The following is a 24407-nucleotide window of genomic DNA, read 5'->3' on the forward strand; positions in this document are numbered from 1 at the left end:
GACGCATCTCAAGTTCAGACAAGTCACAAAGACGTCCACTTGAGGGCAACCCCATTGCTGGAATATCAGGCGTAGATACTTCCAATTCAGCTCCCATTCGTGCAGAGGCGCACCACCTCTGCTGAGAGCATCTGCCTGAATGTTCTGTATGCCAGGTAGGTGGGTTGCTGGGAGCCAAACCCCATCCACAAGGCACCAATCCCATAGACTCAGGGTGAGAAGACATAGTTTGTGTGACATGGTGCCACCCTGTCTGTTTACATAGGCGAGGGCAGTCATATTGTCTGTTAGGATCACCACTGTCTGTCCCACCAGCATTGGTAGAAAGGCACAGAGAGCATAGACTATCGCTGGGAGTTCTAGAAAATTGATGTGGGCCCCCCTCAGGCTGGATTCCCAGGGTGCACCCACACAGCAGCCGTTGAGATGCGCTACCCAGACCCATAGAGACGCATCTGTGGTGATGGTAACCGTAGGTGATGGTGGGTGAAAGGGAGCGCCCGTTATCAGGTTGGGAACCTGCTCCCACCATCGTAAGGAGTCCTCCACCTTGCGGGGTATTCGCAAAGGTTTTTGTTGTGGATGCAGCAAAGGTTTGAAGTTTTGAACAAACCAGAGTTGGATGGGATGCATCTGGAGCCTCGCCAGGGGAAGGACAGCAGTCGTTGTGGACATCAGGCCTAACAGCCACTGAATATTGAAGGTGGTGACTACTGGTGACAGCCGCAGATGGTGCACTAGTGAGGCTAGTATATGTGCCCATGAGACTGGGAGGAACGCTTTCCTCACGATGGAGTTGATGGTAGCCCCGATGAAATCTACTCTCTGTGATGGTACAAGGTTCACCTTCTTGTGGTTCACACACAGACCCAGAGAACACAAGAGATCTAAATTGTGGTGAATGCTGTGGTGAATGCTGTCCAACAGGAGGCTTTTGGAATCCACAACTAGTAGCCAGTCGTCAATGTAAGGAAATATGACACCCTGAAGTCGTAGGAGAGCTGCAACCACCACCATTGTCTTTGTGAAGACTCTCCGTGCTGTACAGAGACCGAACAGCAAGACCCTGTACTGGTAATGATCCTCCCCTATTGTGAACCAGAGGAAATGCTTGTGAGGTGGAAAAACATCTAGGTGGAAGTAAGCGTCTTGTAGGTGGATTGTAGCGGCAGTATGTTTTGAAGAGATGTCATTCTGAACTTCCGGTATACGATGAATTCATTCAGGAACCTGAGATCTCAGATTGGGTGAAGGTTTCTGTCCTTTTTGGGGATAGCAAAATATCGGGAGTAAAACCCCTGCCCTCTTTCCGTGAGAGGGACCAGCTCTATGGCATGCTTCACCAGAAGTTGTTGAACTTCTTGATGAAGAATCAAGGATGTTGGCATGCATATAAAACTAGGAGTAGGAGGTTCCTGAAGGAATTCTATCGCATAGCCTCTATTGATTATGGAGAGTACCCAAGAGTCAGATGTTCTGAGACTCCAGGACAGATGGAAGAGACCCAGGTGGGTGACCCCAGAAGGTGAGAAGGGGAATGATGAGGGGTAGTTCAGCTGACCCGTGGTGGGGGAGTCAAAGAACCTGTCTGGCATTCTTGCCCGTCTTGAACTTGTTCTGCTAAGGTGCTGATTGATTTCGTCCGAGGGGCATAATGTGATCTGGAGGACAATTGGGATTGTTTAGGCTTCCAGGCATCCTCTGGAGATTGTCTACCATAAGGCCTGCGACTGGAACAGGACCATGGCCTGAATCTCTGAGACGGATAGGAGGGGGAGAACCCCAAGCTCCTAGACGCTTTCAGACTTTTGTCCATATCTTGTAAGACCAAGTCAGTGGTGGAATGAAAAAGGCCCAGGCTGTCTTCTATATATGCCTTGGTATCGCTCTGTAAAGACTTTGTACGAAGCCAGGAGTGACAACAAAGAGCAACCACGGAAGACATCATTTTAGAGGAAGTATCTAACATGCATTTGGCGTAATTAATGATTTGTTTCGATAATATCATCCCCTCCTTTTGTAACCTCCTAGCATCATCCTGGTGCTGTTCCGGCAGGAGAGCAGGAAATTTTGACATCTGTTCCCATAGAGAATATTCATATCGGCCCATGCAAGCCACATAGATGTCTTCACACCCAAGGCTCCCGCAGAGTAAAAGCAATGGCCAAAGGTGTCCAGTTTCTTACTCTCCTTATCTGATGGCATAGAATGCATCTTCTTGCTCTTAGACGACAGGGTGAACACCATGGAGTCAGGCTTTGGATGAGCACACAAAAATTCAGCTCCTACCTCCTGGACTCTATACATATGGTCAAGTCGCCTGGTAGAAATGGGGGTAGAGAAAGGCTGGTCCCAATGCATTTTTGCTGCCTGAAGCAGGACTTGGGTCATGGGCAATGCAATGGCCATTGAGGTGTGAAGTTGAATGATGTCGAAAACAACATCTGTCACTTGAGGTTGTGGCTGAGCAGTGGTGAGGCTGAGGAAATGAGCCATATGTTTGATCAGATCGCTGTACGATCTAATTTCTTCTGAGAGAGAAATCGGTAGGTCCTCAGCAACAGGTTGTGATTGAGAAGGATCTGAAGGAGTGACATGCTCACCAGAGCATTCATCTTCAGACTTGCTCCCCAAACCCCTAGAGAAATCTCCTACAGTCGACAATGCTGGATGCAGTGGGCTGTTTCCTCATCCTGATGGGGGCGTGGTGAGTCCTGGCATCCCTGTGTCAGCAAGCTGCCAAAGTGTTTTCCTTTTCCTATGCACATACCTTTCTCTGTGGCTAATTGCCATTCTCATGCAAGCCTGGGAGTATCTTTCAAGGCCACTGGAGGAGTCGCTTAGATCATTGCTTTGGCTTTAGGCAGGTAGAGCCGTGGGAAGCTCGTACCTGTTTTGCTTTGGGTAGCAGTTAGCTCCCAGGCCTAATGGCGCATGCGGGAACCGTAGTAATTGGATAATGCTCATATGAATGTACTATAACCGTTGGTGCGCATAGTTAACCTGTTATTCCTAACAGTGTTCCTGTCCATGCATCTTCAGCTTCAATAAAGTAAAACCTTCTTGCAAGTGTGTACTTCCATTGTCGCTGGGGGTCCTGACACCCTGTGATATACCAAGGATATCGGGATCAATGGCTGAAGAACCAAAGGTATTGGTGTTGAAGGTTTGGCAAGAGTGGCTGGCAAGTGTGGGGCCACCAGATGATATTTGGGTGCCGGGGAAAATGTGTAATGGTATCTTGCGGAGTGTTCATCCAAATCCAGCTGGTGACCTGGGGTCAATCAAGGAAGTGTTGAGGCTAATGGAAAAGTGCTGTAAAGGTATTGAAGCAGCGCAAGGGGATTCGTTAATGTGCACCAAGGAGATCAGCCTCGAGGCTTTGGCGAGGAGCTGCTATCAGATGATGACAATCAGTGCAGTTTGCACTTGGATCGCCGATGGTGGCAACGATGGGGACTGACAGGTGATTGAGAACGCAAGCAATCTGGTGCTGAAGATCTAAAACCGTGATGGTCTTGCAGTTGCCCTGAGACAGGGACTTCCTCCACATCCGACCTCAAAAACTGGAGGTCCATTGGTATCGACCTGTCCCTCTGTGGATCTATTTGGTGGATGGGAGAGTTCAACAGCATGATAGGCAGAATAGCTGGCATTTTCATCAGATCTGGTGTGACTGAGCGGGCCCGATGCTGCAGCCTTGGAGCCCGTCTTAAGGTGTTTATGCTTAATCTTAGTGTGGCTCTTTTCTTTCTTCTTTTTCACCGTCGGCATCAAAGACGCCAATGGGCTTGTAGGCATCGCAGCCTTCCAAGTAGAGGCTGAGGTCATAGACACTATTGCTGCTGAAGCATCCAATGATAACGGTCGATCCTTCCATGTCAATCAATGCCGATCCATCAGCATAGATCTAGGCCAATCCATTAGCATCATCAGAGTTACCTCAGCGGGGGTAGAAGCCATATGCTTAAGTCGGAGCACTGACTCCAATAGGGCCACCTGGAGACTTGCCACTCTGTTCTTTCGGGTCTGGTTGGAGAACTTGGCACAATGGACACAGGAATCAGTCCCATGTGCTTCCCCCAGACAGAGGAAGCACAAAGAGTGTCTGTCCGGCAGTATGAGCTTGTACCCATACTGGGTGCAGAGCTTTAAAAAGCCCCAATGATTTGCCATAGGCTGGGAGGCAAATCAGAGAGAAAAATTCCTTGGGGGAGGGGGGGTACAAAAAACTTCCACAAACTCTTTTTTTTTTTGGTAGGAGTAAACTAACTATACAGAGAAAAAGAAGAGCAAAATCAGAGAGAAAAACTTGAGGAAAAAAGACTTCCCTCACAGAAGAAGTTCCCCGACCAAAGCAGATTGACTGATCAGCGCGGTGGTCAGAAGAGAACTAGCAGGATACTGGAACCCTGCCCCCTGAGCATGCATGCTGGAGTTCCTGTGCATGCTTGGGGGAGGGACTCAAAATCCCTCTTTGAGCTTGATAGAAGTTTCCAGGATCAAGGTCAGAGCAGGCGCCTTAACCCGTAGGTGTGATGCATAGAGACCACGACAAAGATCACCAAAGATTTATATACTTTGTAAGAATCTTGGAAATACTGGGTTGGAGGCACTGAAGGTCATTGATCTTTTCCATATTCCCTATCTCCAGCAATCCCTTCAAAGCCTACCAGTTAATTTCCAGAGTTGCAAACCCCACTAGTAGTTATGACGGTCAGGGGCTACTGTGAGGATGGGGAAGGAAGCAAACTGTCCTTCTTGTCTTTTCCATCAAACCAGTATTAGCTTGTCCAAATCCTGCAACCCAAGGAAATGATTTTCTGGGGGTCATATGTGAGGGGGCATTCACGGATTAATTAAAGGCCACTTTCAATACATTTGATAAGATTAGGTAAAGGTAAAGGTTCCCTTGCTTGAAAGCCAGTCGAATCCGACTCTAGGGTTGCGGTGCTCATCTCCGTTTCAAAGCCGAAGAGCCAGCGCTGTCCGAAGACGTTTCCGTGGTCATGTGGCCGGCATGACTAAACACCAAGGCGCACGGAACGCTGTTACCTTCCCACCGAAGTGGTACCTATTTATCTACTTGCAATTTCTTGCTTTCGAACTGCTAGGTTGGCAGGAGCTGGAACTAGAGACAGGAGCTCACCCCATCTTGCGGCACCCGGGTCTTGAACTCCTGAATTACTGACCTTCCACAGCCTGCAGTTCAGCGTCTTAACCACTTGAGCTACCGCAGCTTTATTATTTATTTATTATTTATGTATTAATTGTATTTTTGTACATTTACACATTTATATTCCTTAATAAAATAATTTCATGTTTCAATAATTGATCGAATCCAGTAATATGTGCAAAATGTACAACTGGCAGTGTGATATTGGTAGCAAAATAATTAATTGAGCTTAAATGGACATCTGCTGGTGTGCTATCTATAAAGTACTGACACAGTGCTTCAATTGTTCCCGTAAGGCTGTGTACATAAGAAAGGAAGTCTCCCATCCAGGCACTGGTAAGACTCAGATCTACTGAGTATGAATAAAAGTTTGTATTTAATAAAATCAATGAAATGAATTATATTGATACAGCTACAACAAAATCCTTTCCAGGAAGATTTCATTGTCATGGTTCTGGATTGCTCACTGTAATCTGAGTAATACAGTATTTGAGTATTTGACGCAATAAAAGATCTGTTTTTTCTTTTTCCCCTCCTACTTTTCCCTTGTTCTGGCTATTTATCTGCTCCATATATGGTTCAACTCTATAAACAGAAGCTTATTTAAGTGGATGTGTTAGTATGTAAGCAGGTTTTACTGCTGTCAAAGCCTGCTTCCCGTGTCTAATGGAGTGTCTCTGCCTAACCAGTATCTGGGAGCTATGAGCTTCTTGAAGAAAAAGTGGTAAATAATACAACCCTTTTATACCAATGTCTGAGTTTTTTTAAAAACCTGTGGAATGTTGAAGTTTTCAGGTGTGACCTTCTGAGAAGCAAATTTTAAAAAACACATGTGAATCCTTCTTGTTCTCAGGCAAAGTCTTCTATGGCTAACATTTTAAGGGGATCACCTGTACTGCACTACCCTTCTTTAAAATCAACTTATCTTTTCATATGCTTTAACCCATATATGCCATATTGTGAATATTTTAAATAGGAGGAGGGAAAGAAGGGGGAGCAGAAAGATCTAGATTACGCTAGATACATAAAATACAGGCGCTACCATTATTTATTTATTTTTCTGAAGGTGCTTAGATCACTTTCTAGAATATTAGGATTTGTGTTGCCACTTTCCATGCTCATGATTTCTAAAAAAAACCCTCTGAATTCAGGAACAGGGGTTCATGATTCTTCCCACTTTGCTCAAACACAGTACAGGACATAGCAGAATTATGACATAACATTTACACTATGTTAAATGTGTTCATAAATATTTCAAAACTCTCACATCCCTCATTCATCAGTGATAGGCGCTCAAATACAATTATTTTAGATTGGGAACTACTGTCCAAAAGACAAAATGTAATTTACCATCTGATTCTGAAGCTGCTCGGATGATCAAGTAACTGCTGGGTAATGGCTGTGTTATCGAGCCAACAGCTTCACCTTTAGGTCCCTTAAAATACAGACAATAAAAAGTGTTAGCCTAAATTGAAGTTTAGTAAGAAAAACAGATGATTCACTGAAAAAAACCAGAGTTGAACTCACCTGTAACTGTTGTTCATCCAGTGGTCACCTGTGCAGTCCCACATGGGTACTGCACACATACAGGTCTGTCACAGAGAGGATTTCTTGAAGCTCAAAACACCTAGAGGCACTCCATCCCCCTTCCCTAAGCTGTTTCCCATCTTTTCCAGTTTGTGATATAGAGAGGGTAGAGTGCCCTTCCCTCAGTTCCTCTCTACCGCTGCTGGAGTGAGGTACCAAACTGAGTTAAGACCTCACAGTGAAACAGATGGGAAGGTTGTATCACTGCAGAGGTGATCACTCAGCAAACAGTTACAGGTCAGTGCAACCCTGTTTGCATTGTTGTGGTACCTGCACAGTCACACATGGGAGGTTAACAAGCTGAGTTACAAGTCTGAGGAGAGTGGGTGTAAGCTCTCAGTTGGATAGAAACTACAGGACCTCTCTTTCCACTGCCATGTCTCTTGTGGTATCCACATCTACCCACAAAGGTGCAGAAGGAGGACCACGTTGCATCCTTGCAGATGGAGTCAACAGAGAGACCACAGTGAAAAGCTGTAGATGAAGAACATGGCTGAGTAGAATCGGCATGAATCTGCAGTGGGCAGTCAACTCATGCCAGTTTATAACATAATCTGATACATGTGACTATCCACTTTGAAACAAACTGGGCTGACAGTTTCTTGCCCTTGTTGGAGCCTACTGAAGTGATGAATAAGCTGTCATCTCTTTGGAAGAACAAAGTTTGAGTCCAGTGGCACCTTTTAAACTTCGTTGGTCTTAAAGGTGCCACTGGACTCAAACTTTGTTCTGCTGCTTCAGACCAACACAGCTACCCATCTTAATCTCTCTCTCTGAAATGATTTTATTATATTTAAACAGAAGAGGAGGGCCCTTCTAACACCTAGGGAGAGACTCGGGCCCTGCGGGACCTAGGGCAGTTCCGCAGGGCCTGTAAGACGGAGCTCTTCCGCCAGGCCTTTGAGGGGGAGCCGCCGCCGTCACTGTTCCATCAATGATATCCTAACTACCTACCCCATGTTGGGGTAGTTGCCGCCCAATAGATCTGGAAAACACTCTTCCTGGAGCTCCTGCTACGAAGAACTTGGCCGCCAGTGTGGGACGTCGTCCATCTTGGATTTTATGTAAATAATTTTAGCACCAAATTTTATATCAGATATATTGTTTATATATTACTGGATGGGGCGGGATATAAATCTCAATAATAAATAATAAAATAAATAATAAATAATGCTCATTCCCTTTTGTCCTGCAGCTGGGGATATAACACTGGCAGGGTGATATCTTGCTTTAAATAGAACCTAGATGTTTCTTTGGGTAGGAACTCAATGCTCGCAGTTTGCTGATGCACCTGTCTGATGTTATTACCACTAGAAAAATAGTTTTCATAATGGGTAGGCAAATGTGTCAAATAGCCGTCAACTTGAATGGTTTGCCTGTAAGTTGAGAAAGCACCAGTGAAAGGCTCCATTGGAGGACGGTGAGCTGAACTTGAAGGAATTGGTTCAGTAATCCTTTGAGGAAACATTTTGATTCCCTTTGGGTGAATAGGGACTTCCCATCAACCTGAACGTGGAACCATGCTACAGCAGCTAGGTGAATTTGAATGAAAGTGGATGCAAAGCCTCTTCCAACACGATTTAGGAGATACTTGAAGACCTTTTCCATCAGGCAGTCGACCAGGTCCAAGCCTTGTTCTCTGGCCCAACTACTGAATCATATGATCGAGATGTCTGGACGACAGTGGAGCAGAAGATGGCTTGTCCCACGGGGCCTTAACCACCTGTAAGAGGACGGTCGACATTGGGAGGGTGATGGACGTGGAGGTATCGATTCGCACGACATTGAAAACAGCGTCCGACACCAAAGGCTGGGGTTGGACTTTCGACAGTCCCGGGGAATGCGGCATCCTCTTGACCAAATCTCCGTATGAAGAAAGATCCTCCGAAAGAGAGATCGGTAGATTGTCTGACAATGTAGGCTTTGGTGAAGGATCCTCAGGTGACTCGAGGCATTCTGAATCATCGGTGCCGGTATCGGAGACTGAGGATCTGGAAGGCAATACTGGTGGCACAGGGGTATCCAGTATCGGAGCGACCTTTGGTGGTAAAGCAGGGGAGGAATGGAGATGAGAGGGTGGGCGACAAGGTTCCTCTGGGGGTTTGGATTGAGATGCAGAAGGCTTAGATTTACGTTGGGGAGAGCGTGAACGATGTGACCCACGGTCCCAGTTCGACTGTGGCCTAGGCGTCAGCCATGGCATCGATGCCGACATTGGATACGAGGTGAACCAATAAGGCATGTTGTGCCTACGGTCCCACGGTACAAGTGGGTCGAAGTAGGTCGGGGAATGCGGTGTCAATTCCTGTCTAGGCGAGTACAAGAGCATGGGTCTGGAATAACGGTACCCAAGGCACTGTTCAGATCAATATCAATGTCCCTCGCGTCTGGGGGATCTGGATCATCGATATCCAGAGTCTAGTTGAGATTGATCGCTTGCCCAAGAAACAGCCAAAGGAGAGCAATCTGTATGGGGCCTACATGGGACGTCATTGACATCCCATGGTGAGGACGAGATCGGTCCGGTGTCAACGGAGACCTCCGATACCGGGGGGTTCAGTTGCCAAATGGGTGAGCCCAGTAACTCAATCGTAGGCAGCCCCGGTATGGAGGAGTCCTCGATGTCGGGCTGTGACCGCTGAAGAGGGGTCATTGCAGAGCCCTTTTGCACTTTCTCGTCCCTCAGACTCTGAGACTTACGCACAGTACCAGTAAGAGAAGACTTAGCTTTCACGTGCTTCTCTTTTTTCTTCTTTTTGGCCAGCGTAGAGGCGGAAGAGGCCTGGTTCGATGCTGAGAGCTTAGAAGATGCCCCCCCCGTCCGATGCCGACTTTGCATGGTGAAGGGGGGTCAATGCCGGTGCACCTCCTGATGTCAACAAGAGTGTCGTCAGTTGGTCGGAAGGGGTCTCAGCCGACATCTTTCTGGCAGGTAGGGGGGGTCAGTGCGGACTCCCAAAGTGCCACTCGAAGCCTTGCAGCTCTGATTTTGCGCAATGGCGGCAAGCGTCTGGGCGATGCGTTTCTCCTAGGCAGAGAATGCAGAGTGTGTGGCCGTCACGGGGGGCAAGTTTGCTACCACAGCCAACACAATTTAAAACACCCCCACTTTTCGGCCATAAAACAGCAAAAATGGCCATGAAAAGAAAAGAGGGCTCTCATATGAGGCGAAGTAAATTTTACCTCAGAGAGAGTGGGGGGGAAGGTGGGAAGCCGTCTGAGGGCGGCAGCCCTCAGACAAAGTCTTTTTCTCTCTCTTGTGGTAAAGTACAAAATAAACGTCGTAAAAAGGAAAAAGAACAACGATTTGGATAATTCCTTGTGAGAGAAAAATAACACTTCTTCACCGACCGGCAGAAAACAAGCTGTTAACAGCGCAGTGGTCAGAAGAGAACTGGCGGGATGTCCGTACCCTACCTCCTTGGGCATGCGCAATGGGGTTCCTGCACATGCCTGGGAGGGAGGCGCGAAAATCCCTTTGTGAGCTTTGCATACCACCCATTCAGATCAGCGCAGGCGCATAATCCCATGGGTGTGATGCACAGAGACCATGAAGAAGATTACTATTGTTCTGTTGTTTTTAGTTCCACATGCTAAATGCCAACCAGAACATCTTTTATTTGTAGAACATCTGTTTATATATTGCCCAGACAATTTTTACAAAGCCATTTATATGCATTTGTTTATAAAATGTCTAATCCACTTCACCTATCTTCAATGTATTTAAGGTAAATTTTTAAACTACTAAATGCAGATACAGTGCTTACTGAATCTGCTGCTAAGGAAAGGACACTGGAGTAGTGGCTTCAGTAATATTTACAAAGTTTTTTTTTTTAATTGCTGGTGTACAAAACTGCATTTTAATCTGATAACTCTACCCTCCAAAAGTACCATAAATATGATTTCCATTCTTGTTTACCGCTCAAACAAAGACTTGACATTCTTCATGTGATCCTATGTGGATGTTACCACACTTAGAGAACCCCCTCATACACACACAACATTATGCTGAAGGGAAGAAAATTTGAAGATTTTTTCCTGTCCTTTATTTAAAAGACTTCCTTGTGATCTGAATATATGACTCCTCTTGAACTCCCATGTTGAATAGTGTATTCTCTGGTGCAACCATAGCACCTGTTATTAGTCTGTGGTTTTTTTTCCCTTTCCTGCCGCAGTATTTTTAGAATTAAAGAACTCTGTTAGTTTCTTCAAAAGATGAAGCCTTTCAAGTTGATTCCTTTTAATGCTGTGTTTTGCAATTTCTACACTTTATTCACACACCTTTCTGTTGGGATAAGGATCCCATAATGCCACATCATTGCATGTGTTTCTTTGATATGTGACATAATATAATACTCTAGGCACACCAACACCAAACAACCACATATTCCAAGCAACTTTTTTCAAAGTCAAAATGTGCCCAATAGAAGTACTTTTACACTTTCAATAAAATGCAGGATGTAGTAATGCTGTATTAGATGAAAGTGGAGACAGGACTCACAAGCAACACTTGAGAGTAAAACACATTCATATCTGAGTGCCAAAACAATTAAGCACTGAATTTTATAAATTATTAAGGACACTGAAATGTCACGAAATCACTCAAGTTTAGCAAACAGAAAGCTAACCAGCATCTGAAAATACTCTGAGACCTTCAATATTTAACTATGAAAAAAGGTTTAGAGAGTCTTTGGTATAACATTACATTCAGCATCAACTGCATTAAGGATATATATTCACTTACTTTAACAGCCCAGATAGATTGCTCCAAAGGATGGAAAAGTTTGAAACAAAATCCATCCTTTTTCGAAGGCCGTTCAATGAGTTCACAAGCGTTCAGAAGTACTGTTCCCACCCACTGGCCATTTTTAGGGGTTTTATAAATGAGCAATACTCCAGGTTTCAGCACACACCAAAGTTTGGTCCAGCTTTTCAGTGTACCACGGATCTTTAAAAACAAAAAACAAAACAAAAACAGCTTGCAATTTAGTATAATAGCGCCATTCCATTGTCCCCCTTCTCAGGCAACCCCCCCCCCCAGTTTTAAAATATAAGCAACCAGATTAATTCCATTGTGGAAGAAATATTTCTAAATACCCAAGCATCAACCTTTTATTGGCCAGAATACATCTTACTACCTGCATGATGCTAAACTGCACCTCTGTGGCCACTTCAGGTTAGGGAAATGGTGCGTGATACAAAGGGCACAGGCCCCCTCCCCCCACAATCCCAATCTATGTCAGCCTCCCATGTGTCTGAAAAACTAAATTTCAACCAGGAATATTGCATATCTGCTTGACAGGACCCAGGGGCAGACCTGAGAACAGCATTCCACGTAGCTAGACTTTCAGTGTTCCAGATATTAGGTTGTACACATCCATGTAAACAGATGCAGAAAGCAGCTCAACAGAAAATCACCATGGTCTACTACAAGAATTGGCTAGGAGTGTTAAGATTCCTCAGTAAGCAGTGCAGCTCATTTTGGGGGCTTGGGCACATCACTGAGGATAAAAATGCTGCTGGAAGTTCACTGTACAAAGAGTAGCATACAGATGAACAATTAGATGTAAAGTGTTAACCACCTCTCAGACTTCACCCTATACAGGCAGGTAGAGTCCAAGCAGCAATATCCCAGGCATTATGTCTTATTGATCAGGGAAAGTTGCTTAATATTTCTGCTTTGTACAACAGACATTGCCTGTTGACACCCACCCTACTTTTATGTCTTCTTATTAGCGATATGTATAACACCACTAACACAGTTATTCAAAGTTTGTATAATTTTATACCATTGCACATATGGAGGAGGGGGGGATGTCTGCAACAAGGGAACCTGGGTTAAAATAAGCTGTTATTGTGCTGACATTAGTAATCTTTGATTTGTTATAACTAGTGGAGCAGCTTGCAATCCACAACATATCTAATGCACACTGGTCACCAACCCAGTTACTCCTCAGACAGATGAAGTCATGGCAACCACAAATAAAACAACAGTTAGGTATCCCCTGGGATCCCTATGCTTCAAGCGCCAAACTTCTCGGGTGCAGTTAATAAGATTATACTCAGCACCCACGTAAGATTTTCATTGTTTTCTACTCTGGAAGACAAACACCGCATGCAACTACAACTTTCATTCAAGTTGCAGACAAACTCTGACCTTCAACCAGTCAGCCATAACTATAACTGATGGGTCTGTAATTGTGCTCAGTAATTCTTTTGTGGCTCTTTTCTTCTCTTCCCTGTAATTTTTCTTTTGAACCTGTAAAGAACAAAGGGTAAAAATAAGGGGACAGAATGTAGTTTTGAATCAATATAGGTTTACAAAAACAAAAGTCAACAGTTTTAAAAGATCTGTATACCCTGCTTCAATAAATGCAGAGATCTGTTAAGATCGAATATTTTTCACATAGACCTGAAAAACATGAACAGGCACAGGGCTGGTAACCCATTTATTTCAAGTTTTCTACTAGTAGAACTTATTTTCATGGTGGTGGGCTGATTCAGGGGAAGTTCCCCCTTTTTGTCTCTAGCAGTAAAGTCATAGCATGTATATCTGCTTTCTCTGTGGCAGAATTCACTTTGAGATGGTAAACTTCAGGCTGGCATGAATCACTTCACATGAATGAACACTCCATCACACAAAAACAGTGTAATCCTTTTTCAGGTTTACATATTCAGTGAGTAGGTCTATATTACAACAAAAAGTTGTACAGCTTTTTTTGCATGTCTTCCATACCAGCACTAGTGGACATAATTACAGATGGGCAAGAACCAGGAAAACATGGTTCTGTTTGTGGTTTGTGGCATGCCCGGTTCACAAACCACAAACCATCGTGAACATTTAGCTGCCAAATGAATCTGTTTGGTTCATGACATGGTAGAACACCCCCCTGGTGAACTAGAGACACCAAACTCACATAGGATCTCTGACTGACTCTCCTCTATCTGCCCTCCAAGTTTGGTGAGGATTGGATTTACAGAGTCCGACTTATGCCCCCCCGGAAGGTGCCCCCAGGAAAGTGCTTTCTGGGGAAATGACAGGCGCAGGTTCAGGAGGTTCAGGAGTATACAGAATGGATCCTGTGCAAGTTAGAAACATCAAACTTGCAGGAGACCTCCCTCGATACATCCCCTCCAAGTTATGTGCAGATTGGACTTAAGGGGGTCTAAGTTATCCCCCCCCAAGAAGATACCCCCAGGAAAGTGCTTTTGGGGAAAATGTGTGGCGCTTGCACTTCTAAACATGTGCCTAAACATCTAAATATCAATTGTACAGGGAACCTATTGGTGTTTCGAAGGCTGGAGAATTCCACCCCCCACACCCATTGCTCTGTTGCTTTGAAGTTTGGTAAACATTTTGTTTGAGCAGAGACAGCTTGTCTGGAAATGTATCCATTCACAAACCTCCATGAACGGCTTAAAAGTTTGTGAAAAGTTCTTGCCAGTTGACCTGCCACAAACTTCAGTTTGTGAACCACGAATTGCCCAAAATTCATCACAAACTTTAGTTAATGAGCCAGTTTGTGCCCATCCATGGATCATTATGCTAGAAAAACAGTATATTCTAAGGATGTAACATGTTTATGAAACTGTTTCCAGTGGAAATTATGACACTGTTGAAATAGTGGCATATCTTGCAATATCCTAGTGGATTAAATCCTTTCAGTTTGTCTCTATCTTGATTCCCCTCATCACTACAGTCTCCATCCCACATGGCTTTTGTCCACATAGGTTCTACAATTCCTTTTTGAATACTGAAGAGACTTCATTCTCCCCCACCCACCAAGAGAAAAGCTGGTAGGATACAACCCAGTGTTTCTTTACAGTTTTAGTCTTCCTCATATTTACTTTCACAGTCTACTGGAGATACTGAATAGTTGGGAATTTGGCGACTGGATGAAAGGTCACCTTGGAAAGAAACTCACCTTAAGAGACTCCTTCTTTGTAAGTTTGATTGTAGAGGAAGAGGTGGTGGCGGCTGCAATCTCCTTCTCAGAGCCATTATAAAGCTTAGATTCTGACTGAAATAATTATAGAAGGAAATAATAAAATAAGTCAATCCTTTTCTCAGGCTACATCCTTCTATACCCTTTACAGTTATGTACATGTAATTTCCATTGATTAAAACAGACTGGAAGCATCCTCTAATGAAAGTAGAATGGTTTGTTTTACCAAATGAGAAGCCTGAAGTACAGGGAGCAAAAAAAAATGAGAAAACACAGTAAATGGACTTTACAAATGCAAAAAACAAAACAAAAACCCTTTCTGCTCACTGCTACAAGAGAACTTACCCCTTGCCCCATCAAAACAAATACAGGGCTTCTCCAGACTATTTTTATACTTTATCACTGAGCATGGTATACTGCTGTCATTTAAAACCACTAAGCTTCTAGAGATCCATGTTCACCCCAGTAAGACACCTGAAACCCATATCAATTTTTTTAAGTTATTAAAACATAAGACTTCCTTTACAGGTAGGCAATGTGCTGCTGTGAAACTACATGCTTTTTATTGATTCTGTCTTGAATGTTCTAAAAATGGTTTCACTGCATCTACTGCTCAATAAGTGGAGAAAAACTAGATGAGAAGGGCAGATGAACTCTATAACAGTTCTGAAGTTGTAGAACTGTTACAGCAGTCTATCATTTACCACCGGTTGATTTTGTACTCAAGTTAAGTCACTAGGAATTCCTCAGTGAGCATCTGCTACTGACTATAAATAACCTTTGGATCCGTTACAAGGTATTTGTTTCTCTGTGTACCAAAAAACGTCTGCCTAGCAAGACTAGCTTGATAGCAAGACTTCCAGGAACCAATAAAGTCTGATAAATGAATGGAAGGCCATTAATGTCTCAAAGCCACCTTATATCTTCAAATTTAAGTTTTCAAATGGATCTCCTCTGCTTTTGCGGCAAAAGATTCATATATAAATTAGCACACACACAAAAAACCCTTTTCACAGATACCCTTTACAGGTACATTCAGGTTTCATGCTCTTTTTCTCAAAAACAGTACTCATACACACAGCTGGTGATGCTTCAGAAGCTGCTTTTCATGAATCTCAGTATCTGTTTCCATTGGTATAAGGAAAATTAAATTTCCAGGCTCCGCATCACTGTGTATATTGATGTTCCTGCTTAATTTTCAAGATAAGGGTCAAACCTGATATACAGTGGGCAAATAATCCAATTAGCTGCACACATCTTCAAGTAAAGCATAATAAATGGTAAGCCAATAGTGATTCTTGGATTTAAAATTTTAAACTGCAAAGTGTGTGACCTAACACTTTAGCTTAATAGTAAACAGAATTCATGAGAGACCCACCATCATTTATTCAACCCTACTTTATCAACAGCTTGTAAATAAATATCATTTAATATTAATTTATAATTAAAAACAACAAGTTATATGTAGAGGTGTAGTGGTTAAGTGTGCGGGCTCTAATCTGTGAGAACTGGGTTTGATTCCCCAATCCTCTGCACGTGCTGGATGACCTTGGGCACACCATAGTTCTGGCACAGCTGTTCTTGAAAAAGAGCAGTTACTATCAGAGCTCTCTCAGCCCCACCTACCTCACAGGGGGTCTGTTGTGGGGAGGGGAAGGGAAAGGAGTTTGTAAGCTGCTCTGAGACTCCTTTGGGTAGTGGGCAGGGTATAAATTCAATCTTCTTCTAATCCAGGGAATACATGTAGAGGAGATTCCCCTTGTCGTGCTTAAATGGCTTAAAACTACAGAACCTGTGCTATTTAAACACTTCCTCATTCCCTTAGGGAGCTGTGGTGGCTCAAGTGGTTAAGACGCTGAACTGCAGGCTGTGGAAGTTCGGTAGTTCAGCAGTTCGAGACCCGGGTGCCGTATGACGGAGTGAGCTCCTGTCTCTAGTTCCAGCTCCTGCCAACTTAGCAGTTTGAAAGCAAGAAATTGAAGTAGATAAATAGGTACCACTTCAGTGGGAAGGTAACAGCATTCCATGCGCCTTGGTGTTTAGTCATGCTGGCCACATGACCACAGAAACGTCTTTGGACAGCGCTGGCTCTTCGGCTTTGAAACGGAGATGAGCACCGCAACCCTAGAGTCGGACTCGACTGGCTTTCGAGCAAGGGAACCTTTACCTTTACCTCATTCCCCTTAAGTGTCATTCCAGGTTACTATCATGGTTTCATGAATGGCAGTGTAGGCCATGGATGAAAAGGGTTGTAAAGTCATGATGCAAATAGGACTTGGCTTCTTTTCACAACATAGTACTGTTAGGTGCTAGCAGACTCAGAATCAATGTATTGAAGATAGATCAATTATTTAAATTTTACAAATGCCAAATGCCAAAATTGCAAAGCATGTATTTTCTTCATACAGACTTACAGTACAAAAATAAAGAAAACTGCATATGGTTAAACATACATTGAAACAGTCTGAGAAGTCTTGAAAAGACTGAGCTAGACAAACTCATTTAAATGCAGCCGACTACTACGTTTTTTATAGTCTCATTGTGCTGATGCTCTTACCTTGCTTTTTGACATTGACTGTGTGGAATCATCTTTACTCTGCAATGTGTCCTCCTTTCCTCTGTCAAAACCTTCAAGACAAATTGAGATGGCTGCAATAAATCAGTGGATGCATCACTAAATCATCCCAAGATAATAGAGGAGAGGATGTGGTACAGCAATGTAATAAATAAAATAAAAGAAGCAGATTCCATGTGTCACTAAATACATGAAGCATATCTGCCAGTAATTTTCATTATATATTATTTCTCTACCAATTAGAATGTTACAGTATTTGTAAAGTAGAAAAATGTTGTTTAAATTATGTTTCAGGGGAAGAAAGGTTTTGTTACCAAATCTTGTTCTCACACTTATCCTCCAAAGTAAACAAACACAAAACCTCACAAAATCTGTAGTTGGCAGCTTCCACTTCTTTAAGTAGGCCTTAACATTTTATCCTTTTCTTTCTGCACTGTAGGAATTCGGGAATGCCCAAATTCCTCACTTAAATTTTTAAAAAAATCCTTTTACAAGCAGCAGATAGCACAATAACCCATTTAAGTATTTAGGTAGGCTCAAACACATACGGAAAAATAATTAAAATGAGTTTATTGTCAAGAAATTAGGTCACTGAAATTCAAGACAAAAAAGGCATTTTAAAATCAGTGTAAAGAGAAAAAACTACAATGGCATCAAGAGACAATGTACATACATACTTCGCTTATATAGTGTGGAGATCACTTCAAAGGTAAATGTGACATATGTGATTACTGGCCCCCCACCAGCTTGGACCAGCTACAGCAAAGCACTGTCTTCTCAGGAGGCAAGGGGGGGGGGAGTTCCCAGACCTATATCTTTTAAAAAATACTAACCCCTCCAGACTGGGCAACAAAGTGCCCACATACTACCATGCACACAAAGGGGTTGTGAATTGGGAATAATGCAACCAGTTCTTGATCCTCCTCCCCCTCAAGACCGCTGTTCAGACTGAAATCTAATCTATAGGACATCTGATGAGCAGTCTGACAAAGATACACATTTCTAGTGTTGTATTTCTTCAGTCTACTAAGACTAACCCCCCAAAAGTGCTTATAGGTCCAATATCTGTGAACTTCTACAATCCTGAGATTGGGCATACTCAGGACAGACCGCTCCTCTAAACTAGCTCTGTGTATGATGAACCCATTTTTAAAGTTTTATTTGATTCAAAAATGGCTAGTTTTGACACAGTTGCTATTTTTTAATTCCTGTTATGCAGAAAAGTGCAATTGTGCTCCCCTTTCACACAAAAGCAAAAAAGGGGGGAGGGGGAAGCAATTCCTATGATGAGTGCTTTGCTCTGAAAACCGGTTTTTATTATTTTTATTTTTATTTCCAGTACACAAATATCTAATTTGAAAATTGTTTCTATCCTATCCAGTCTCTTTAGGGAACAATCTCTTCTTAGGTTCTGCTCCTTGTTCTACCAAATGCAATGGCAGTAAAGATAACATTAATTTCAATTGGGATGAAACAGGAGAAGTCTGTTCAACCCCAGCTGTGAACCAACCAATACCTTGTAATTGTAATATACCAAAAGGCAGAACTTGCATAAAACTTATCAGTAAACATATGCTAATAACAGACTTCCGTTCCTCAAACAAATGAAGCTTACATTGGTTAACTAAATTTCTGCACAGAACCAGTATTACCATGCTCACTGGAAGCAAGTTACGCCAGCCAAATATTAGCGCATTGCAGCCAGCCAGCCCACCTCATGTATTCCAAGGAAGAGAAGCAAAGAAAAGGAGGCTGAGGGTGGCTGCAGTACTTGGTGGAGGAGTGGTGCTTCAAATGAATGCTTCTGTGTGTGCATGAAAAAAGGCAAGTTTTTAAAAGGAGGCCGCCCAACCACCCACTCTGGTTACCGTGCAGCAATAATCTTAAACGCTCAACCACAGAGTGAATGCATGGTGAGGAGAGTTAAGGGTGGCATGTTTGGACAAACGTCTCAGGAACAAATAACACTAGATAAAACAGAGCGGTGGCGCAGGCAGTTCGACGCCTGCCAGTAACATCATAGCGAACAGCCACAATGGCTGTTCGAATCCCCACCGCGGCCGGAGTGAACTACAGGCCCTCAGTCCCAGCTCCCGCCAACCCAGCGGCTCGAAAGTAACTACAAGTAGAGAAATGGGTACCTGCCTTAGAGGCAGGGGGCACCCTCCTCCTGGTTCCGTGCCAGGAGGGTTGATGGCAGCGGCAACGGTGACAGGAGATGTGAAAGAGAGGCGGCAGCAAGAGAAGCGGCGGCGAGGAAGAACAATGGCGCTGTCCGACGAGCCGTGGAGGCGACGACTACATCAGATGAAGGCGGAGTCGGATGACGCAACTGCGAGGCGATGCGGCGCGGCTGGAGCCCGAAGGGACGAGTAGCCAGAAAGCCGCAGTCCAGAGCAGTGCGCGCCGATGGAGGATCCACCAAGAAGCCCGCCGATGGTCACCGATTGCCCGGAGCGCCAAGACTGTGCCTGAGCCGCCAAGAAGGAGAGAAAGCCGCCGTCCGGGTGCTGCTAGGTAACCCCTCCCTGCACAAATTGTGGCCCTAGTTAGGATTCGACTACAAACGTAGTCTAATGTAAACCGCTCTGAGACCCATTAGGGGTCATGGGCGGTATAGAAATCACATGTAAATAAAGAAAGAAAGAAAGAAGTGCAGCCAGACCATGCTAAACCTGTCATCCACTATAAGGAGGAAAGGCAACAGACTATAACAAAGTACACAAACTGTTGAAAAGCTAAAGACCAGTTTTTATTATAAATACTTTCTCACTGTTAACATACAGACAATAACAGAATACATTAGGCTGGTGAAAGGAGTAGGGATGGGCAGAAACCGGGAAAATGGAGGTTTGTCCCAGTTTGCGGTTCATGATGTTGCACGAACCACAAACTGGTTCGGACATCCCCCAGTTCATGAACCAGTTCAGTTCATGAACCAGTTTGTAAAACCCATTTAAAGGGAACATTCCCTTTAAATGGGTTTTGCAAGTGGGCGCCACACGGGATTGGAGTCCAAGCGTCGTTTGCTGCTTTCACTCCACTCCCATGCAGCACCTGCTGTTAAAACCCACTTAAAGTGTAAGGGTGGAATTCACCATGGGTTGAGTGAAAGGCATCACTGAACTGGCTTGCGTCTGAATTGACTTGCAAGAGTTGTGCCACCACCACAGTGTGACGCAAGTGAGCTGGCAGAAGGTATTTAAATGCCTTCTGAGGTCACTCATGTAGCACTGCCACAAACCCTCTTATGAACCAAATGAACTGCAGCAAAAACTATGGCAGTTCATGGGTGGTTCGCAAATAATGGGTGGTTCGCAAATAATGCAACTGCATCATGGTTCACGAATGCACAAACGGGCTTGGTTCATCACAAAATTCAGTTTGTGCCCATCCCTAGACAGGAGTACGCATGATTTTACAGTTACTGGAGGGTTCAGGGCCAGGCAGGCACGCCACTCAGCACCAATGCCCACTCACTCCACCAATACCCAATAGCCACCAATCCCTACTTGTCCTCTCTCACTTGGTGAGTGATGGAGCAACAGCAGCAGCTAGGAGCTGCTCTGTTGCTGCTTCACTGTCCCTTGATTGCCTGCTTGACTGTCCCTTAGAGTTAAGCCATTGCTTGGAGACTTGGTGTTCATGCTGCCTCTCAGGAAGCCTCCTGATAGGGAATTCAAATGGCTGCATCTTATCAAGCGCTTCAAAACCTCAAGCTGTACAAGATAATGATTTATTTTATTTATTGCTTCTATTTGTATCCCGCCCTGCTGGACACGCTGTTTGCAGTAATGATTGCAGTAATCCTAAATTAATGAGATTTGGAGCATGTAAACATACAATCATAACCTGCCTCTTTATGGCTCTTCTAATAACTGGAAAGAAATTCCCAAACAAGAAAGACTATAGAATTCACAGACAGTGGATAAGAGGTATAAGGAAACAATAACTTGTCAAAATAGCAACTGCAAGTATTCTTGTACAAGAACTGAAAAAGTTTTGTCCTGTGCCCATCATATGGGTGACAACAAATCTGAACACACAGCCTAACATTACTTTATTTAGCTAGCCCTACAAGTGATGCCTGAGGGAGAGGTCAAGGAAAATTTTAAACCTTTCAGAATAATTAGCTGATTTATTTAAAATAATGTGAAATACCATGATACCACTTTTAATTTCTACATCTAACATCTGCAGCGATATTTCCATAATCCTTCACATGAGTAGGGCTACCAAACTACCAGTATATGCATATGAGAAGTAACTGTACATATCCAAACCTTCACATACTATTCTACTACAGCAGTTTCCCAAGCAAAAAACAATCCACTCTTTACTGGAAAAGGAACCTCTCTCTTCAGCATTGGTAGCTCATGCAGTAGAAACATCAAGCAAAGCCTCTGGGGAATGCAGATAAACATGTTCTTGCTTTGAGATTAGCCAAAACAGTGTACAGCCAGCCAACCTTGCATACATATACTCATCAGCAAATTCTCAGGGGGGGGGGGTTTGCAAAATGAAATTAAGCAGATCCAGAATATTCGTTTTTACTGTGGTGCAGTAAATTAACTAAATATACACATACAAAGAAATTTCAAATGTTTTTTGTTATAGTTTTTGCAGAAAACTAACGCTTGATTGTTCACAACCTAAAATACAAAGGACTTATTCAGATGCTTACTAAATTTTAGTCACTCTAAAATGAATACCCTAGTCCAGGGGTGTCGAACTCTTTTCTTACAAGGGCCGTATTTGACATAAATTGGACTTTGTCGGGTCAGGACATGTGCGTCATAAAATGGAAACCTCACAATGGTCCGACATTTGGCTCTCAAGTGCTTACTCTCCAAACATAATCAACATTAAGCAATTATAATTTAAGTTATTAACTCGTTGGTATTTGACTCCAGTTAAGTTACATCATGTAAATCCTAATATACAACCTCATTGTTGGAAACAATGCTCTCAAAAAGGTTATTATATTCATGCCTGGTGGGAATGTCCCTTCATTCAAGATTACTGGCTTAAAATAGTACGCCAAATTAAACTCATCACTACCTATGAAGTGCCAAAGGTAGGAAGGATTTGATCTGTATTCTTTTGACGGCAGCAAAGTTAGTGTTCGCATCAAAATGGAAGGATAAGCAAATTCCTACAGTCACTCAATGGATCAATAAACTATGAGAATTCTTCATAATGGCTAAATTTTCTGACCAAATCCTTCTCTCAGAGTCCCCAACATATAACTCACATTTCACAGAACAATGGTTTCTGGTCCTATCTTATCTTAATATGAAAGACGGTCTGCATACGAAAAATCCCAAGAACAACTACTACAAGTTATTTGCCTTCTTCTAGCTCTTACTTCAGCCTAACAACATTGGCTAAGGTCCCTTTTGCACAATCATTGCTAAATAGTTACCATTCATATTTTACCTTTATACCTGTTCTTGTTACATACTGTTATTTTTGTATTATGCTTTTGAGCTTATTCTGTATGGTTATACTGTTGGTTTATGTCATGTTGCTGTTTTGAATTGGTTGTGTTCTTATGTTCTTGTTAACAGTTGAAAATTCAATAAAAATACTTTAAAATGTAATGCCAGGTAGCAGAGATATAAACTTTATAAAGGACACAGAAAAACACAATTAAGCAACTATTCCATTGGAGCCCCTTGAGTTTGCTGAACTCTATATTTTAACTGTGGTTAGTCCCAAACCCCCCCCCCCCCAATAAATATAAACTAAAAATATAAATGGTCTGAGCCTAGGACCCAGGGGAAGAACATGAAATGGCTGAGCATTGCAAGCTTCTCCCCCCCCCCCCCCCATCTACTCAAAGTGACAGTGGCTGTCTAGTGGCACCCTTTGGCTGTGGGTTCCCATTTTGGGTACTCACTCAGGCAGTCATTCTGAGGTCCATTCAGCAGATACAAACTGGCTCAAAACATCGACCCTGTATTTGCAAGGGGACAACTCCAGCAAGCAACAGCTTCAATTGTCATACAAACACTGGAAAGTGAAACCTCTTGAGATCCACTCCATTGAAATACATTGCCGCACAGACAAAGTTGCAAAGAAAATGTGGAATGGATTTTTCATTAAGGTCTCTGGGCCCAGATATACTACTCTGGGACTGGAATGACAGCCACCAGAGTGAAATGACAGTCTTTGGGAGTAGTAGAAGCATTCTAGGATTGGAATGAGGGCCCCCAGAGTAGAATTCCATCCCCAGAAAGCTGCTGCTACTCCCAAGGACTATCATTCCACTCTGTGCCCCGTCATTCCAGTCCCAGAACAGAGATTCTGTTGCAAGGGACCGTCATTCTACTCTGGGGTTTGTCATTCCAGTCCCAGAGTAGTCTATCTGCGTGCAGAGACCTTAATGGAAAAATCTATTCCACATTTTTCGTGCAACTTTGCAAGCCCAGAAGAACTTCTTGCCAAAGCAGGCAAAGAAAAGTCCTGAGGAAGCTGGGAATTTTGGCAGCCTCCAGCTTCAAAGGGTGAGGGGAAGAAGGGGGAAGAAAAGAGCCCCGGGCCGGATTAAAACCATGGGTGGGCCAATTCCGGCCTGCGGGCCTGACGTTTGACACCCCTGCTATAAATTAAACATTTGAGAAATATTCTGGAATGCCAGAGAACTGGAAATCCTATATTTGTGGAAATGACAGGATATCATGGTTTAAGAGCAATCTGTGGTAGAAGGCTCAGAGTAAAAGTGTCTTAGTGTCTTATATCCAATACTGGAATGAGAGATGCAAACTGCTTCTACATTAGCGTATATGTCTTTTCCATCCTAAAAAAATAAATCACTTTCAGTCCTGGGAAAGTTGATTCCTGGGGCCATGTTACCCATGTGGACTAATAGCCACAGAGATTGGTGGCAGCTGTACTCAGGAGGATGAGGGGGTGAAATTGCTGACATGCCTGTACTGCTTGCAGAAGAGGGAATTGGAGTGGTTTCATCCCCTTCTCCTTCCTCAGCGAAGCTCCCAGTCTCATGTGGGCCATTAATCCATGTGGGTACTGTGAGCGGGAATCAAATTTCCCAAGGTTGGAGGGACTTCTACAGGAGGGGGCAGCATGGGAAAGTTTCACAATCCTTGTGCCAGTGAAC

The 24407-nt window shown here is 43.5% G+C and overlaps 1 protein-coding gene across 4 annotated transcripts in view; it reads right to left on the reverse strand.

Moving 5' to 3' along the window:
* OSBPL8 (oxysterol binding protein like 8) overlaps nucleotides 1–24407 on the reverse strand; it is a 126111-nt gene that overhangs the window by 53028 nt on the left and 48676 nt on the right. For 2 of the 4 annotated variants that reach the window (XM_015406674.1, XM_015406675.1), the window contains 5 exons: nucleotides 17267–17337; nucleotides 14689–14784; nucleotides 12921–13022; nucleotides 11508–11711; nucleotides 6527–6611 (listed from right to left, as the gene is read on the reverse strand). In XM_015406674.1, coding sequence (XP_015262160.1) covers nucleotides 6527–6611; nucleotides 11508–11711; nucleotides 12921–13022; nucleotides 14689–14784; nucleotides 17267–17337 — 558 coding nt within the window. Of the gene's footprint in view, nucleotides 1–6526; nucleotides 6612–11507; nucleotides 11712–12920; nucleotides 13023–14688; nucleotides 14785–17266; nucleotides 17359–24407 lie in introns of all 4 variants that reach the window. The other 2 variants (XM_015406673.1, XM_015406676.1) reach the window with 1 other exon arrangement.

Source organism: Gekko japonicus, unplaced genomic scaffold (assembly GCF_001447785.1).
Source record: "Gekko japonicus isolate JY-2015 unplaced genomic scaffold, Gekko_japonicus_V1.1 scaffold188, whole genome shotgun sequence".
In the NCBI taxonomy this organism is placed as follows: Eukaryota; Metazoa; Chordata; class Lepidosauria; order Squamata; family Gekkonidae; genus Gekko; species Gekko japonicus.